The following is a 17,478-nucleotide window of genomic DNA, read 5'->3' as shown; positions in this document are numbered from 1 at the left end:
CAAATCCAAACTCAAGAGGCGCGGGCAAGTCCAGGCGAATGTTCAGATGAAAAGTCGTATTACAGTTTGTAGAAACATGTCAAACGAAGTATAGAATCAATCTTTAGGATGTTTTTATCACAAATCTTCAATAATGTTTCAACCGGAGAATTCCTTTGTCTGTAGAAATGAAATGGAACGCAGCTAACTCTCACGGGAGCGCGCAAGACTGAGCTCGTGGCACTCTGCCAGACCCCTGACTCAATCAGCTCTCATTCCCCCCTCCTTCACAGTAGAAGCATCAAACAAGGTTCTAAAGACTGTTGACATCTAGTGGAAGCCTTAGGAAGTGCAATATGACCCCATAGACACTGTATACTGGATAGGCAATGACTTGAAAAACTACAAACCTCGGATTTCCCACTTCCTGGTTGGATTTTTTCTCAGGTTTTTGCCTGCCATATGAGTTCTGTTATACTCACAGACATCATTCAAACAGTTTTAGAAACTCCAGAGTGTTGTCTATCCAAATCTACTAATACTATGCATATTCTAGCTTTTAGGACTGAGTAGCAGGCAGTTTACTCTGGGCACCTTTTTATCCAAGCTACTCAATACTGCCCCCCAGTCCCCAAAAAGTTAAGGTATATCTCTGTTGTGCTCACACAGTAGGTAGAGGTTGTGCGGTGTCTGTCTGTCTGAGGTATTTGGATGTGTTCATCTTTTCTCCATGCTCTGGCAGAGTCTGGTCTGCAGACAGGAGCAGTGGGAGATCTAGACTCTGCCAGAGAGCCTGTTTGGCTCTTCACATGCCCCTCTGGAGCAGGAGGGAAAAAGGAAGGTTGGTTTGGAAACATCCTATCGCAACATGGACGGCTGCAGATAACACACACATGGCAAGTGTGTTCAGGCTGCCGATCGAGCAGGGAGGCTGAGAGCAGAGAGATAGAGAGCAGGGAGGCACCAAGAAGAGAGTGTGTTGTTTTCATGTTTGAACAGATGAATAAGTAAAGTGGAGAGGAAGAGAGCAACAAGACTTCACTGCAGAGGTGGTTAAGGGACTGTGGACTTGTAACCTTTTGAGGAGTCATTATTTAACTGACCAAACCGCTGTTAATTTTGACAGGCACTCCAAAAACTGTGCCAAAAAGCTGGACATATTGGATGTGTGGCAAAGTCATTTCAGAGAAATATATTACGGTCAAAACGGAAAACAGAACACTCAAGAGTTGAGGGCTTCCTTCTTTTTATTAGTTCCCAGGCTTTCCAAAGATCTGGGTCCCCCCCCTCTCTCTCCTCATCCTATTTTTTTCTCTTTTGTGGAAAACACGGCGGACGGCTCCCTGTCCTGTGATAAAGCTGTTGCCTGTGTGATGGGAGAGAGAGATCCATCATGCTAAGGCAGAGGCTATATTCCATCATTCCGCACCATTGAGGGCTGTAACATGCATGTACTCTGCATCACGCATCATTTAACCGCCCTTCTCTCTGCCCAAATAACACGGTTTTGGCTCACCTCAATCTGCAACAATATTGTGGCTTTCATGCTAAAGCTCTAAAGAAATGATCCATCTGCATACATTTTTTCAGTACTTTAGTGATTTGTTTAGTGGAGAGACCGTAGAGACCGTGCCAGTAGCCTAAAACTTGAACGCAACGGTTCTCAGTACCAAATGATAGGTTTAAGATTTCACTTTGTTTGTGGAAGAATAACACTTTACTCCCATCCCCCTTGGGCTGCCAGAAAAAACTGAAATACCAAGTAGAAGGGGGGGACATAAATGGCAGTCAGTGAAATTACTGACATGGGTCCTTTTCATTCAGACTCATATAAAGTGGATACACTAACTTATAAGAGAAGCACCTTAAGGAGCTGTAGTAAAGCTCTATAATGTTAGAAAACATTACATGGCAAGTTTCCACAAAGGGAGCTCAAGGAGAATAAACAACATTGACATTCACAAACATTCGCTGAATACCGGTAAATCACTATCGTTCTTTTTAGGAGTTACACCTATTGCCTTACAGTGGAACAGTGTTGCAGACTTATAGGCAAAGGCTAGAGAGGTCTAATGTTTGGATATTGCATATTTGGCCCTAACTTTTTATGGCTGCAGGGGCAGTATTGAGTAGCCAGATAAAAGGTGCCCATTTCAAACGGCCTCGTACTCAATTCTTGCTCGTACAATATGCATATTATTATTACTATTGGATAGAAAACACTCTCTAGTTTCTAAAACCGTTTGAATTATATCTGTGAGTCAAACAGAACTCATTTGGCACAAACTTCCTGACCAGGAAGTGGAAAGTCTGAAATCGAGGCTCTGTTCTTCTTCCTGCCTATAAATGGGCATGATACGTATGAGTATACATGCACTTCATAGACCTTCCCCTGGATGTCAAGAGGCGGTGAGAGAAGAAATTTAGTGTTTATCTTGGTCTGAAGTGGAATACAAGCTCTTTGTATGACGTGTCCCCCATTTCCGGTACTCTGGAGAGCGCGAGGTGGTACCTGAATTTGCCTTCTGTTTAGCTGCCGTTATAGGCGACTACTATCTCCGGCTTTGATTTTATTTGATACATGTGACCATATCATCGTAAAGTATGTTTTTTCAATATAGTTTAATCAGATTATTGAATTTTTTTCGGGAGTTTTGCCGTGTTCCGTTCTCTGACTTTGTTGACGATGGAGAGATCCGTGCCACTTGGCTAGTGTGCTTGCTAATTCAAGAGGGAAAGTGGACGTTCTAAATCCAAACAACGACTGTTCTGGACAAAGGACCCCTTGTCCAACATTCTGATGGAAGATCAGCAAAAGTAAGAAACATTTTATGATGCTATTTCATATATCTGTCGTAGATGTGAACTAGTCGTCGGCGCCCAAGTTTTGGGTACTCTAGCTATACCGAAGCTGGATGTCGTAATGAAGTTATTTTTTAGAATTCTAACACGGCGATTTCATTAAGAACTAATGGATCTATCATTTCCTATACAACATGTATTTTTTAGTTATGTTTATGAATAGCTATTTGGTCAGAATATGTGTGTCATAAAAAGTGTCAGAAAAATATCCGGACGTTGTGGGAAATAGTAGCTACGTTAGCACATTGTATAACCACTGATTTCAGCTCTAAATATGCACATTTTCGAACAAAACATAAGTGTATGTATAACCTGATGTTATAGGGCTGTCATCTGATGAAGAATATCAAGGTTAGTCAAAAATTATATATCTTTTACTGGTTTGTCACGATCGCTAACTTTTACTGCTGGGAAATGGCTTGTATTTTTGGCTATTGTGGTAAGCTAATATAACGCTATATTGTGTTTTCGTTGTAAAACACTTAATAAATCGGAAATATTGGCTGGAATCACAAGATGCCTGTCTTTCATTTGCTGTACACTATGTATTTTTCAGAAATGTTTTATGATGAGTAATTAGGTATTTGACGTTGGTGTCTGTAATTATTATGGCTGCTTTCGGTGCAATTTCTGATTGTAGCTGCAATGTAAACTATGATTTATACCTGAAATATGCACATTTTTCGAACAAAACATAGATTTATTGTATAACATGTTATAAGACTGTCATCTGATTAAGTTGTTTGTTGGTTAGTTTAGTTGGTTCTTGGTTAGTTAGGTTGGCTTTGTGCATGCTACCTGTGCTGTGAAAAATGTCTGTCCTTTTTTGTATTTGGTGGTGAGCTAACATAAATATACGTGCTGTTTTCGCTGTAAAACATTTCAAAAATCGGACATGTTGGCTGGATTCACAAGATGTTTACCTTTCATTTGCTGTATTGGACTTGTTAATGTGTGAAAGTTAAATATTTTAAGAAAATATCTTTTGAATTTCGCACCCTGCACTTGAGCTGGCTGTTGTCATAAGTGTACCGACGTCGGGCTTGCAGCCATAAGAAGTTTAAGATATGATCGAAAATTGCTTCAGTAAATTGCTTCAGCTCTATAACATTTCAAACCATAGCGGAGAGTTGCAGGCCTTGTACGTTTGTAGGCCTAAACCAAATGGTTTTGTAATCTGAATCCTTGAGCGGATACTGCTTACTACTGTTACTAATACCCCATAAAACAAGAACAGTTGTTTAACGGAAGTGTTCTTAAGATAAGAAAGGGACAAACAGGTTCCTGCCTGACTAGTGTGGACGCAAACCTCCAGAGCAAATAAACAACAAGCAGAATGCTGCAACAAGTGTAACTCCATCCCCAACAATACCATCTGCTGTCTGCTGTAGTGAACTCTGAACTCTTTTGGGTGGTACATTCTGTGTGAAGCCCTCTAGGTGGCCCTCGATGACCTAACCCTAACAATGATCAATTACCTTTCTTTCTACAGGCTCTCGGTAAAGCTCAGCTCACCAGACCTGGGTTCAAATACTATTTGATATCATTTTAAATACTTTATCTGTGCTTGATTGAGCTTGCCTGTCTTAATGAACCAATTGAATAGTCCCAAAACAGCAAAACCACCCATCTGGCACTTCAGGCAGGCTCAAGCAAAATATCAAATATCAAGTCTGCAGCTCACCATGGTCCCTGGTCGGTGAGGCTTCAGCCATTTGTACCAAAGTTACCAACTAGACCCCCACAGAAATGAACGACAGACCGACGGACAGACGCAGGCCAACAGACAACAAACAGGTTATTTTGGGTGCCTTGGTCAGTCAGGTGAAAACATCAGGTGTGAGCGTCTGGGGAATTCAGGAGGTGTCTGAGGATCACCCTGCACCTGCTGCCTGACCCCATCCTCCCATCGGGGGGAAGATTCCCTGCATGCCAGGGGGCAGCTGCTGACAGCCAGTACCGTGGCCCAACCTACCGCACCACCTCCCTCCCCAAACTATATTGGCCTCCCCAACCTTCCCCACCTCCCCAACCTGCCCTGCTCTCCCCAACCTTCCCCACCTCCCCCTCCCCAACCTACCCCGCTTCCCTACTTCCCTGTATGGGGACCTCTTAGGGTCAGCTGCTGGGGTGTGTAAGGGTGATGGTGGGGATCGAGGGCATGTGTGTGTGTGTGTGTGTGTGTGTGTGTGTGTGTGTGTGTGTGTGTGTGTGTGTGTGTGTGTGTGTGTGTGTGTGTGTGTGTGTGTGTGTGTGTGTGTGTGTGTGTGTGTGTGTGTGTGTGTGTGTGTGTGTCAAGGGTGAAATTAAATCTATTCATCAAAAAACGATTTAGTAAACTGAAATATAATAATTAACAAACACGTTATTTTAAACAACAACTATACTAAAACTATTATCTTTCACTCCAAAACTAAATTAAATAAATACAATACAAACCATTATGAATTATGTTAAGTTTTTGTTTTTTGAGGGGCAGAAATCTAATGAGGTTTCAAGCTTTTATTTCTGATGGAGTTTTCAAGCTTCTGACTCTGGCGGGTCACATTGAGATGTACTTTATAATTTAACCTTTTACTGCACTGGGCTAAATCAGGGTCACACAGAGTGATTCTTGGTAGTCTTAAATAAATGTACTTTGAAACACAAGTATACACCTCACACACATGGTTGTGGACTTCAAAAAAATAAGAGAGATGAAATGTATTACATAAATTACAAAACTATGAAATAACACATATGGAATCCTGTAGTAACCAAAAAAGTGTTAAACAAATCTAAATACATTTTATATTTGAGATTCTTCAAAGTAGCCACCCTTTGCCTTGAAGACAGCTTGCACACTCTTGGCATTCTCTCAAACAGCTTCACGAGGTAGTCACCTGGAATACATTTCAATTAACAGGTGTGCCTTGTTAAAAGTTAATTTGATGGAATTTCCTTCTTAATGTGTTTGAGCCAATCAGTTGTTTTGTGACAATGTAGGGGTGTTATACAGAAGATATCCCTACTTGGTAAAATACCAAGTCCATTTATGGCAAGAATAGCTCAAATAAGCAAAGACAAACGACAATCCATCATTATTTTAAGACATGAAGGTCAGTCAATCCAGAACATTTTTTGAACTTTGAAGTCTCTCTTTGTGAGACGCAGAGTAGGTAAACGGATGATCTTCACATGTGTGGTTCCCACCGTGAAGCATGGAGGAGGAGGTGTGATGGTGTTGGGGTGCTTTGCTGGTGACACTGTCAGTGATTTATTTAGAATTCAAGGCACATTTAACCAGCATGGCTACCACAGCATTCTGCAGTGATACACCATCCTATCTGGTTTGTGCTTAGTGGTACTATAATTTGTTTTCAACAGGACAATGACCCAAAACACACCTCCAGGCTGTGTAAGGGCTATTTGACCAAGAAGGATGATGGAGTGCTGCATCAGATGACCTGGCCAGCGAGATGACATTGCCCCGAGCAGCACCGCAGATATTGGGCGCGTTTGAATGGTAAAGACTTTAGACTAACTCTCATGTACCTAACCTCATAACACACACTCACAAACTGAAATCCTAATTATAATGTTATATGTGTACACAATGTACACAATGTACAACCAATTAGTGAGAGAGAGACTCAAATATATAATTTACATAAGTATTCACACCCATGAGTCAATTCTTTGTAAGATAATTTGTGGCTGCTATTACAGCTGTGAGTCTTTCTGGGTAAGCCTCTAAGAGTATTCCACACCTGGAATGTGCAACATTTGCCCATTATTATTTTCAAAATTCTTCAAGCTCTGTAAAATTGTTTTTTGATAATTGCTAGACAACCATTTTCAGGTCTTGCCATATATTTTCAAGTAGATTTAAGTCCAAACTGTAACTCGGCCACTCAGGAACATCCACTATTTTCTTGGTAAGCAACTCCAGTGTAGATTTGGCCTTGTGTTTTAGGTTATTGTCTGACTGAAAGGTGAATTAATCTCCAAGTGTCTGTTGGAAAGCAGACTGAACCAGGTTTTCTTCGAGGATTTTACCTTAGCTTAGCTCAATTCTATATATTTTTTTACTGAAAAACAGCAGTCCGATTACAAGCATACGCCTAACTACGCAGCCACCACTATGCTTGAAAATACAGAGAGTGGTACTCAGTAATGTGTTGTATTGGATTTGCCCCAAACATAACACTTTGTATTCAAGACAAAAAGTGAATTACTTTTCCACATTTATTTGCAATATTACTTTAGTGCATTTTTGCAAACAGGATGCATGTTTTGGAATATTTTTTATTGGCCTCATGGTGAAATCCCTGAGTGGTTTTCTTCCTCTCCAGCAATTGAGTTAGGAAGGACATCTGTATTTTGTAGTGACGGTGCATTGATACACCATCCAAAATGTAATGTAAATATCTTGACGATGCTCAAAGGGATATTCGATGTCTGTTTGTTTTTTTACCTACAGTATCTACCAATATGTGACCTTCTTTGCGATGCATTGGAAAACCTCCCTGGTCTTTGTGGTTGAATCTGTGTTTGAAATTCCCTGCTCAACTTACAAATAATTGTACATGTGTGGTACAGAGATGAGGTAGTCATTCAAAAATCATGTTAAAACACTGTAACTTATTATGTGACTTGTTAAGCAAGTGTATATTCCTGAACTTATTTAGGCTTGTCATAACAAAGGGTTTGAATACTTATTGACTCAAGACATTTCAGCTTTTAATTTTTCATGAATTATTAAAAAAGTCAGAAACATAATTCTACTTTGACATTATCGGGTATTGTGTGTAGGACAGTAACCAAATATCTCAGTTGAATCCATTTTAAATGCAGGCTGTAACACAACAAAATGTGGAAAAAGTCAAGGGGTGTGAATTCTTTCTGAAGGCAGTGTAGGTGCCAGTCTGACCATTTTTATCCCCTGAATGCAACACACTTAGAAAGGCCGTGACCAACGATGGTCACAGACTTGACAAAAGTGATCTGCTCGAACGCACCCGTTGAGATGAGCATGACGCAAGACTTTGCTCTCACAGTCACACAGATTATCTGCACAGGTGCGCTTCACGCTGCTACAACATGGTAACTACGGGACCGAAACAGTGGAAATGTTGAGCCTGGCGCTTTAGCGCTCCTGGTTGACCCAGAAATTGACCCACTATCTATGTCATCTCACCGAGTCTACCTTTAAACCTAACCTAACCTATAACCTGACCCATCACCTTATGCATTACTGACCCACAGTGACAAGAAGTGACATTCCAAAAACACAACAACTAATAAATGGCTTCTAGCCTCCCACACATTAGGCTACTTTCTGTCCCTAACACTAAAACTAAATAATATCAAAACGAAATAGAAACGTTTTTATAAAAGTGAAACTGAATAAAACTAGTAAAGTAGATGTGAAAACTAACTGAAACGAAACATCATTTCAAACGAAAATCTTAGTCTAATAGAAATAAAAACACAAAACTATAATAACCTTGGTGTGTGTGTGTTTGTGTATGTGTGTGGTGATGGTGGGTTACATTCCTCCAGTGGAAGGTGAGGGGCCCCTTGTGTTACAAGTACAATTATACTCCATGATAATCACTTTCACAACCATGAGGCAGTCAGGGTCTCATGCTCATGAGCTCTCTCTCTCTCTTTCTCTTTCTTGCTCTCTCAGGGGATCGGGTTACCACCCTGTCCAGCACTGTTCTGAGTGCTTCAATGCAGCTTTGTGTTTTCAGTAGTGCACCTTCAAGGAAAATCTGATAAATCAATTGGGCTCAGAGAAGCGAGTGTATTAAATGTACTTCAAACACCTTGGTACCAGAGAGTTAGTGTACTGTACGTATGAGAGAGAAATAAAGAGACAGACCCACTGGGCACAGACGTCAATTCAATCAACGTCTATTCCACGTTGGTTCAATGTAATTTAATTGAAATGATGTGGAAACAACGTTGATTCAACCAGTGTGTGCAGTGGATTTTTTTGCCCATTTTAACTCACTCGCTCTGTTTAAAACTCTGAGAGGAAGAACATGTCATAGCTGGACTCCTGGCCAAGCCAGATCAAAGCAATGTTGACTGCCAGTGGTACACTGGGGGGATGCATGCAGCGTGGACGCATGCACACACACACACACACACACACACACACACACACACACACACACACACACACACACACACACACACACACACACACACACACACACACACACACACACACACAGGAGTCTCTTTGCTTGGTATGGTTCTGCTTTCACATGACAACCAGCAGCACACACCACAATGAAGGCTAACTAATGAACTTATGAAATATGAATAGTTGCAAAGTCATCTACTGTAAATGCATTGCTTCTGTGTGCCTGTATAGACTTTGCTATAATGGAAAACTACAGAAATTCCTCACACTACTCAAGGCGTCCACAGTAATATAGCTAACTGCTGGGATGTTTCTCCTCCCTACCAATAAGCTGCCAGCCTTTCCTTTCCACGTGTCCTCCAGACCTCTTCACAGGCCCAATGACGAGTGACATGTCTGAGAGCAACAAACAAGGCAGCACTCTCAACTCTGCCACCCACTTAATTGACACCTAACCCTGCCAAAATATGAACAACTTGGAAGTGAAGCTCACGGAAAATGCTGGGAATTTAAACCACTTTTCACCAACAGTTCTGACGACTGAGTCAATGTATTTTCTTTGTGCAACTTTTCATACATGGAGCAGCATCAGCGAAGCTATTTGGCTGGACGACTAGACTCATGTAGGAAATCATGATAATCACAAAAGAGTTTGAAAAATGAATGTTTATGGTATTCATATATGGGACAAGGTCCAAAATATTATTCCAAATGTTTACATCTGGATCTTGTAATGTATGCCTGGCATTTGGAGTACAGTAAAAACATACTTTGATAGTGTCTTCCCCTACATCTGACGGCCTCTCACCACAGGCCACTACAGAGACAGGGCTAGCCAGAGGAACAGAGAGCAGCACTACAGAGACAGGGCTAGCCAGAGGAACAGAGAGCAGCACTACAGAGACAGGGCTAGCCAGAGGAACAGAGAGCAGCACTACAGAGACAGGGCTAGCCAGAGGAACAGAGAGCAGCACTACAGAAAATCCCCAAAGAACCATTCTCTATGGGTCCCGACTGGGTCAATGCTTTTATTATCAGAACACTTTTAGTACCATTACTTAATTTCCTGTAAAATACAGCCAGTTCAATAAACAGGTAAAGGCCCTAATTTTACACAAATTTCTATTTTTTGGAGCTGAGCTTTTTCATTCATAATTCACTCCCTTGTGCTTTGCTTTTGGTACAACATACTTTTCATGCAAACAACTGAATCCAAAATAATAACATCTATTTTTCTTGTAAGACTTGGCTTAACAAGACAATAACATGGGTTTCTGGAAATATACTATGTATAGGATAGATGATGTGTTGGCAGGCAGGGACCTCAGACTGCTAGTCTGGTGCAGGTCACATGTGTTTTTATGAAGGGCAATTAACTCATTAGATGGTTTGGTCTGGCCTAATCCAGCCAGTCTGGTGATGTCAGACAGCGCACCCCCTCGGACCCCTGCAGACCACGCTCAACCCCCCCCCCCCTCCAAATCCCCTGGCCTTGACAGGTGAAGGCTGGGTTAGAGGGTAGAAGGCTGAGCTAGAGGGTAACCCTAGTAGGTCCCAGACATAACGCTAAACTACCATCAACATGGACCTTTCATTACATCAGAGTGTTGTCTGTGACCTTGTTCACTTGGAGTACATCACATTTCCACAACAATAGCTTGTCGGGTCAAGCATGATTGTCTCGGTACAAGGTAGAGAGATGGGTAGTGAAATATAACACTGAGCCGCTGGTTTCCTGTTTAATGGCTAACAATGTAGACCTAGAACTACTTCCTGTTTAATGGCTAACAATGTAGACCTACTGTACAACTACTTACATTGTACACAGAGAGGCAGATACACACACATGTAAATGCATAAATCATACATTTTACCCAATGTATTACAAGACTAAAAGATAATGGTTTGCTGTACAAAATGCATTAGTACAACTTCGGTGTGAATCAGATTTCACTTTGTCAGGGGAAGGAAGATACACTGGGTATGCTGAATTCACTCCAAAAACTTGGTGAACGTTATTTACAACTGTCCAGTGGCGACCCGTTAATCAGGGCAGGTGGGGCAGAGACAACAGTTTTCAGCTGTGCTAACATAATTGCAAAAGGGTTTTCTAATGATCAATTAGCCTTTTAAAATTATAAACTTGGATTAGCTAACACAGCGTGCCATTGGAACACAGGAGTGATGGTTGCTGATAATGGGCCTCTGTACGCATATGTAGATATTCCATAAAAAAATTACTGTTTCCAGCTACAATAGTAATTTACAAAATTAACAATGTCTACACCGTATTTCTGATCAATTTGATGTTATTTTAATGTACAAAAAAATTGCTTTTCTTTCAAAAACAAGGACATTTTAAGTGACCCCAAACTTTTGAACAGTAGTGTATATATCGAGTTAAATAATAAAGCCGCATACACACATGGTCTCTTTATTATTTTCTTGAGAAAGGCAGCTCCAAAATGCAGGTGTTTCAGCCTAGCTCAGTGCTTTCTGTGGTGGGGTGAGCCAGCCAAACATAGGAGCATTGCGCCGTGATTGGCTCAGTGTTCTGTCACTCATGGGGACAGTACGTCATCCCAAAGTCTATGTCCTTAGTAAGGGTAGACATCCAAAATGTCAGCCCTTTGGGTGCTGCCATAGAGTTATATTACAAGTGCCCTTCCAAGAAGGCTCAAGGTCATTGGCCACAGATAAAATGACGTCAAATCACGTTATATGTACAGTAGCTTTGATTGGACTGATCATATCAACATCTTATTTTCAAAGTCTTTATTTATCCTACGGTTCTGACTTGGTGTACAGGGAAAATACTGTAAGAGCTGCCCATGTTCTGCATTCTGTCGCTGTATATTTCAAAAGTGCTGAACACATATATTGACTACTTCCATCGTCTCTCGCTCATTAAAGTAATAAATAATAATAATAAATGACGGAATGCCTCTTATCCGCTCATCGTTCCCTTTATGCCATAGTTTGATCATCTCAATTGTCACATTTGTTTAAGCAAGTCAGCCATATCAGCTTTGTTTTTTAAAAAGGCAGTAAACGAGGCTGAATTAATTGTTTCGCTGCCAGACAAGGCTCCGCTGATAGCCAGGTGTAGCGGTGGTAAGGATTCACTCCATGGTGCTGGAAAGAAAGCTCTGCAGTTGGGACAGCTTTATGTAGGCCCTAACAATTTGTGGGCATCGCTTATTGCCGTTATACTGCAATTAATACATTGTTTAGTGTTGTGTTGTGTCTTTTTGAGATTGCCCCACCAAGATTTACATACTAAAATCGCCACTGCAACTGTTGGATATATTACATAGAAAATAATATGAAAAATATTATGCAAATATTGACAATATATCTTGGTAACTTCTACACAAAGTGATAACTTTCCTTAGGGACTTGGGGGCTACAATATGTCTGTCTATGTTTCCACTGGGAAAGCAGGAAAACACAGACCGCTGGATGTTGTTGATGCCATGTCACATTAGGACTTCGAAGTGTTAAACTATGTCCCCCACACACACATTCCCATAGACACACACAAACACACCGGAAACACACACACGTACGTACGTACGCTCGCTCGTGCGCACGCGCACACACGCTCGCTCACACACACACACACACACACACATTCCCACAGGGACAGACAGACAGGCCATAGTGATTCATGTTCAGTCCACATATCGGCCATTACTCTAAACAAAGACTCTAAGTCCCATGAGATGGATGCCTCTGCTCTCTCTGCCTTTAACTATTCACAGACACACACACACACACACACACACACACACACACACACACACACACACACACACACACACACACACACACACACACACACACACACACACACACACACACACACACTAATGAAAAGAATCACGTAATTCCAGGAAATTGGATGCAGTGATTAGCTATAGAAAACCATGGCCTTGTTTCCCTCTACCACCGAGACCGCCTTTCTAGAACCAAAACCGTTTTCTAGAATTGTGAAACAATACACAAAAATGACAAGTAGCATGAATGAATAGCGCCGGACCGTTCTCTTGTTTGTTTTCTTAATGCTTAGCCATTTGCACAAATCCATCACATTGTCATATGTGTTGTATAATCTGCAGATTTTTTTGGGCCATTCCATGCAGCAGTACAAAAGACCAAAAAAGAGAATGAAAAAAAATGTTCAGAGCTTGACAGCTGAAGCCCAGATTTAGAGGGTTTTGACGTCAAGTGAATGAACTCCGAGTGCACTGCAGTTCAGAAACACCATTTCGCTTCCATTAGCGTTTGACACTTCTTGAATAGAGGGAAAAAGAAACTTCACATACTTCAATCAAACTAAGGCCTAGATTCAATCAGATCAAGCGTTTACTGACGACAGCAGACAGCCGCATAGCGGTTCTGGAGGTTGAACTGCGTTGGAGCCGTCAAATTGGTGAGCAGCTGCTCTTGGGATCATTGTCATGATGCCACACCCACCCTACTCGCATTAGAAGTTCAGAAGGAGAAAGTGTAGGCTATAAAGAAATGACGGTCAACTTGAAATATCATTAAACTAAATAATGAGGGTTTCTATCATCATAATGGAGGTGTAGATCACATCTCACATTCCACTGTTTTAACTTGTAAACAAGGCTGCATGGGATTTCTCTTAATGCAACTCCGTGCAACCAATGGTAATGTCCGCTTTAGGTATAATACCAGGAGCCTCTTGTGGATTTGACAGCTCCAACATAGTTCCACCTCTACCACCGCCAAAACAACCAACTGAGACACCTCCAAAACAACCAACTGAGACACCTCCAAAACAACCAACTGAGACACCTCCAAAACAACCAACTGAGACACCTCCAAAACAACCAACTGAGACACCTCCAAAACAACCAACTGAGACACCTCCAAAACAACCAACTGAGACACCTCCAAAACAACCAACTGAGACACCTCCAAAACAACCAACTGAGACACCTCCAAAACAACCGCTAGGCGGATTTTGGCTGATTGAATCAAGCCCTATGTCTAAATGAGAGGGCTACTTCCTATCAAAAGCATATACACACAGAGGTTATTAACAGTTCAGCAACAGCATTCCACTTCCATTTGCGTGTTCGACACTTCTTGAGTAAAACAACAAAGTTTCACACACTTCAATCAAGTTCAAGTCTAAATGACTGCGTTAAAGCGTCCACACACAAAGACTATTAATAAAGGGAGTCTCTCTCAGACTTCCTGGAACAGAGTTGACAGGAGTGGACCTCTACACAGCAGATGCACTCCTTCAGGCTGACTAGTCAGTCACGTTGTTGTAACCCTTCTTTATTTCTTCTGCTCCGGCCATTTTAATTCAAGGGCCCATTCCCCATTTTAATGGAAGGCATTAAGTGTAACAGGCCCTGAGGTTGAGTTTGTTCGGCTAGTCCTTGGAGCTCATGGACCAAATTCCATGTAGAAGAATCTTGGCAACTCCTCAGGATAGATGGAACCCTCATGGATATACACTCCCACAATGGATGAATAGGTAAACAGAAGGGTGTGAAAGAGTGATGGCCAAAAGAGAGAGTGTTCACGCTCACAGAGGCACAAAGAGGGAGGTGTCTGTGTGTGGGGAGAGGGTATGAGAGCTAGGGTATGAGAGGGGGCCGAGGCTGGATGGGGGGTTTGGGGGAGTTAGAAGGAGGGGGCCCGGGTGAGAGGAGAAGTTTCTCCAAGCTTTTAGAGTGAACTGCATAGTGTTAACTCAATCAAAAGGTGAATCAAACCTCCTGAGACACTCAGGTAACCCTTCGTTATAACCCTAATCCTTCTTAAAAACAGAGCTGCAGCGTCGGCAATGCCCCATTACACACAGACCCACTGAGAGGGAGAGACATGCACCCCCGAAGAGAGAACACACACACGCATGGCGTACGCACAACCACACACACACAAACACATGGGCACGCATACAACCACACACATACATGGATGCACGCACAACCACACACACGCACATGGGCATGTGCACAACCACACACACACACACACACACGTATGCACACACAACAACGTGAACCTACTGATCACAAATCCATAGGCTTGAACACAGAGAGAGAGAAAAGTGGGATAAAATATGGTAACTCTCAAAGAAGAGAGGGGATTGAGGGGGAGAGAGTATATGTCTGTATTTATGTGTATTTAGAGTTTGTTCAGAATATTTATTTTAGGCCAGACATTGACCCTACTCCCGCAGCATTTAAAGTGCTTGTCACTTTGGAAGCAAGGCGGTACTATGCATGTTATCTAAATCTGGGCCTTTTCCCTATAATACTTATTTGTATCTCCCCATTCAACTATTGGTGATGTTGAATAGGCCTATGAAGAACAATTCGATTTTTTATATATGTTTTATATTTGATAATTAATAATTACAAGACAGCAATTAAGTGTATTTTTTACATGAAAAGTATTCACTTTATTTCATTTTAAATGCAATGGAAAGTGTCATAAATTACGTTAATACACTAATATATTTCTTTAGGATTTTGGGGAGATACATTTTATAAGGTGATATTGTGATCTGCCATGAAACCTAAAGAGAAGCCAATTTGCCAAGATACATTTTGAGTAAATAAAATATGACCTTATTGATAAGGTTATTGATAAGGTTGGCTACTTAATCATGTAAACTATCGTTACAAATGAATCCCCATCATTGGTCTTTGAAAAAGACAATAGCCTATATAATTGGTTAGGAAAAACATGTCGTTAGTCTAGTTCATAGGTCATAATTACGCAGTGTTAATTGTAGGCTACAGAAATACCTTTTTTTAATCTTAAATGCGTATTTTCCTAATATCAAAAATACCCAAAATATCAAATGAATCTGTAGTGAATTATAAGATATATTTAGGTGTTATGAGAGCTCTCCCACAACTTTGACACTAGTTTAACAGTTGAATAAAGTAGCCTATAGGGCACCAAGTTGTCCATGATTTATATGTAAATATCTTTGTTTATATCCTGTATATTGTAATGAAAAAAAGGACCGTATACTGTAATTAAAGCCCCTTCAAAGACAAAAGGCAACAAAGTAATAGAAAATAAGTGTGCTATAAAACTTGGTCCGTTGAACAAGTGTTGCCAGTGAGAGGCACTGGCGGTGCACAACTTTTAAAACAACACAACAGCACAACTTTTAAAACTTGTCACCAAACAATATTTCACTCTGCACTGATGAATTTGGGATAAGTAGAGGCATAGGCTTATCATAATCCAATAATAATAATACTAACAATAAGCCCACTACTAATAAAAAATAACAAAAATAATAATTTCACTTATATTTAATGTATTTATTTAAACATTTACCTGTACCACTCCAGTCCATTCTCGTAGTTGCGGTCGAAGAAGTGCGGTTCGGCTCCCACAGCTCGGATGTCTGGATGCACGCGGAGGAACTCGAGCAGCGCGCGCGTCCCTCCTTTCTTTACCCCGATGATCATCGCCTGTGGAAGCTTCTTGCTCCCGTCTCCAAGCGGACTGAGTTTACCTGTACTCCCCGTCTTCACCATAAACCGAGGTGCTAATCTCTTCGAATAAACTATATCACCCAAAGAAGGCTGCATATAATGCGACAGTTCTCGGTTCTTTTCGCTATCACTGTCCACCTGATGTCCCGGTTCGTACAAAACCTGTCCGGTATCAGCATCGTTGAACCGGGAGTACTCGGAGGTGCGTTTAGCGTCGTCGGCGCTCTCGTAGCTCAAGCCCGGCTTGGACCCTGTGGTCCATTTCTGTAACAGTCTTTTCCTCCTCAGCGACCTCAAGTCGTGTAGTTCCGAGGCGAAGAAGCCCACGACTTGGCTGGATGCTTTCACCGGCGTGGGCATGCTGCTGCAGCGGTCCGTGAGGCAGTGGAGGAGGTACAGGGAGGTGAGGAGAGAACACAGCATGACCACGAATTTCTTGAAAATTCCTCGGGACAGGGGGTCCGAATAGACTCGGCTAAAAGCCATAACGGTCCTTGGGTCTCCGGTTCAGAAGCCACAGCCATGCTAGGCAGACATTATCGGGTCTTGCCATTAAGAAATAGAGGGGACAGCTCGTAGGCTACCGGAGCTTGCTCCGCATCCACTAGTGGATTAGACCTTGCACGCGGCTCACTCAAAAATAACCCTCACATGTGTCCCAGCGCTCGAGCTGTTAAAGTCTTTATAATAAATAATATTGTAAGTCTACTTCAACGTCAGAAAACAGTTGAATACGCAGTGCAATTCTAAATGTCAATGGCTGGCTATCCCGCATTAAACCAATAATGTATTGCCAAAAGAGCATTGTCAGTACTCTAGCCACGATTAGAATACAACATGTAGGCTGTTTGTTGTTTAAATTAAATGACTATGCATAAATTCAGCACCTTTATTTCATTTTAAACACGTGGCAGTTGTATCAAACTTCTGTATGACTTCAGAGAGGAAGATGGGCATGTCTTCATCTAATTAGAGTGTGTAAACGTTTTG

At 41.5% G+C, this 17,478-nt stretch overlaps 1 protein-coding gene across 1 annotated transcript in view; it reads right to left on the bottom strand.

The window, feature by feature from the left end:
- si:ch211-216b21.2 (heparan sulfate glucosamine 3-O-sulfotransferase 3A1) overlaps positions 1–17,128 on the bottom strand; it is a 54,348-nt gene extending 37,220 nt beyond the window's left edge. Inside the window, exon 1 of the mRNA XM_038975317.1 lies at positions 16,328–17,128. Within this exon, the coding sequence (XP_038831245.1) occupies positions 16,328–16,974 (647 nt within the window). The 5' untranslated portion in view covers positions 16,975–17,128. The remainder of the gene's footprint in view (positions 1–16,327) is intronic.
- Positions 17,129–17,478: the final 350 nt, after the last annotated feature.

The sequence above is a fragment of the Salvelinus namaycush genome, chromosome 35 (genome assembly GCF_016432855.1).
Source record: "Salvelinus namaycush isolate Seneca chromosome 35, SaNama_1.0, whole genome shotgun sequence".
In the NCBI taxonomy this organism is placed as follows: Eukaryota; Metazoa; Chordata; class Actinopteri; order Salmoniformes; family Salmonidae; genus Salvelinus; species Salvelinus namaycush.
The sequence above is the reverse complement of the archived record's forward strand: the minus strand, read 5'-3'. Positions and strand labels throughout refer to the sequence as shown.